The 2,587-nt window shown below is 37.3% G+C and overlaps 1 protein-coding gene across 1 annotated transcript in view; it reads right to left on the bottom strand.

Annotated features, from left to right (window-relative positions):
- Positions 1 to 1,455: 1,455 nt before the first annotated feature.
- Positions 1,456 to 2,587, bottom strand: part of LOC105680831 — a 3,322-nt gene continuing 2,190 nt past the window's right edge. Inside the window, exon 3 of the mRNA XM_012386063.1 lies at positions 1,456 to 2,470. Within this exon, the coding sequence (XP_012241486.1) occupies positions 1,456 to 2,470 (1,015 nt within the window). The remainder of the gene's footprint in view (positions 2,471 to 2,587) is intronic.

Below are 2,587 nucleotides of genomic sequence, written 5' to 3'. Positions count from 1 at the left end.
AAAAAAGTAAACTAACTGATAAAAATTTTTTTTTTTATTTTTCCTTTTTTTTAAACTTTTCCATCGAGACAACGATCTACAGTGAGATCCGTTATAACGTACCGCACGCGTACCGAGCGAAAATTTAAAGTCGATTTTCTCGAAAACAAAGCCTTAAACGAAAAATTTTTCTTCTATATTTTCAACTTCTTTTTTCGCGTAGAATCACCCCCTTTCCGCTTGTACCACCAGTTATCAACCACCCTGTATATTATATTTGGCCCGATCATCGTACTAAAGGCTATGCACGTAACATTTATGTTTGGTCCGATCATCTACTACGGGCTATGGCCGTAGTTGCAGGCTATCAAGCTTATTTATCGCACGCATTTCATCTTGAAATTTATACTTCCGGATCCTTACTTCCGAGGTTCTACAATCCTTCGAAGAAAGATCATCTATGAATGTAGGAATGTTTATTATAAATTAACAGAAAAGACAGTATGATAAACACAATATTGTAACACTCTCACAAAATTGAATATAATATCTCACTTCACGAATTCGCTTAACACTATTTCTACGTCACAGCAACACGATGAACTTCTCTCGTCCACGATTAATTCAACTCTGGCCGCATTACCACGCTCACTTTTGCCGTAACAAACCTTGGTAACGCTCACAACACTCCTTGACAACATTAACATATCTTAACAACGTTTATAAACAATCAGCCACGTCTTTCGCTAACGTCACACCATCCCACAACTTCGGCCATTCTGACAAACACATCTGCCCTCAGATGTACCCAATAATACTAATTACACTTGCGCTTCTGATTTCTTGCTATTCTGCATCGATTAACAACCTCAATGGATAACGATTCCTTCGTTGTCTTCAAAATCGTCACCTACTTCTTAAGCTTTGCAAACTCGATCACCCAAACCGCTTCGGCCTTCCTGTACTAACACCTCTTCTACTATATTCCGACTAAGCGCATCCACATGACGCATCGCCGTACCTGGTCTATGCTCGATCTTATAATTAAATTGCTCAATCTTTCTTTTAATATTTTCTATCGTTTCTGCAGCTTTTCGCAACTGCTCCTTCAAAGTATTTGTACTGTGTTCAAATTGCTTTTTCCTATCTTCTATCAACGTATTCTTTTTCTCCAAATCTTTCGTCGCACGTTCTATTTCTGTCCGCAAACTTTTCTCTGATTCTTTATGAACCGCGCTTTCTTGTCGATTTTCTTTCAATTTTGATTGCAATTCAGTTTTTTGATTTATACATTACTCCATGATTATTCTTTTCTCTTGCACCTCATTGTCAAGATTATTTCTACTTCCCTCCCAATTTTTATTGCGACTCTGTAAGTCTTCGATTTGCTGCGTTTCTTGAGCAATAGCATTTGAGACTTCATTGCGTAGACGTGTCATTTCTTCTTCGGTTTCGAATGATTTTATGCTAACACGTCTAGCTGACACGTTCTCTTTCTTCCAGCAACAGCTTTTCGATATCCTTGATCTTATTTTCATCTACAGTATTTATCACAAATTGCTCTCTTCTTTCATTCTGAATATCATCCTTGTTAACCGATTCTTCCTCGAAACGAAACCAGAGATCTTCACACTTCCTCTTCTCTTCCTCCAATTGTAAAGCTAGTGCATTTTTCTCTTCGAGTAATTTTGAAAACGCAACCTCCGCGTCGGTAACGGTTTTTTGCATTTTCTCGCCATACTGCTCATATTCTTTTACTACTGAAATAAGCGACTGTTCTGCCTGATCTTCTTGATTTGCGGCTTTCGTAATTCGTTCACGTTCTAAATCTCGTTCTTTCCAGAGAATCTCGATTTCCTGTTTTCTTCGTTCTGCTGACAATCTCCGTCGGTTTTGGTATACTGGTGCATCATCTTCAAGTATGATTTTCACACGTACACCTGTGTCCCTCGTCTTCGTCACTGTATATTCACTAATTAAATTCTTAATATCGTCTCTAATTTTCCTATCTACAATATGGTCCAATTCAACCTTATCTCGATCGTCTTGTTCACTACATACGTCTATATTTAATACTTCATTCCATTCACTATCTTCGACAGCACACTGGTTCACACGTTGTTCCTTTTTAATTTGTATAAACTTAACTTGTTTATTTTTCACTCTTATTTCCATTTGCTCAGTTAATTCAATACCTAATAATACATCATGTTCTAGGTAGTTATCTCGAACTACGTCAAAGTCTAAAGTTGCCTTCAAACCCTCAATCATTATTTCCGTTTTGAATCGTCCCATGGTATGGACGTTCACGGCTCCTATACTATCGAATTTAATTATTCTGTTCTCAAGTTGAGGTGCTCCTAAACGCAAATACATACTCATTCTTACTAAATTTAGATCACTACCTGTGTCTATCTTTGCCACTGCATTCTTGTCCATAGTCTTAATTTCCTTTATTTTCATTCCGCCACCCATCACAACGCGTCTTAACCTTAAGTATGTCGGGTTATCATTAGGATTTAAGGCGCGTAATGATTCTTCGTTTGAATTAGCCATTGTTTTACGAAACAGAGAATATATTTACGCGAATAAACAAGATTTTACAAAC

This window comes from Bombus impatiens, unplaced genomic scaffold (genome assembly GCF_000188095.3).
Source record: "Bombus impatiens unplaced genomic scaffold, BIMP_2.2 scf_0027, whole genome shotgun sequence".
Taxonomy (NCBI): Eukaryota; Metazoa; Arthropoda; class Insecta; order Hymenoptera; family Apidae; genus Bombus; species Bombus impatiens.
This window is presented reverse-complemented; position numbering and strand designations above follow the sequence as displayed.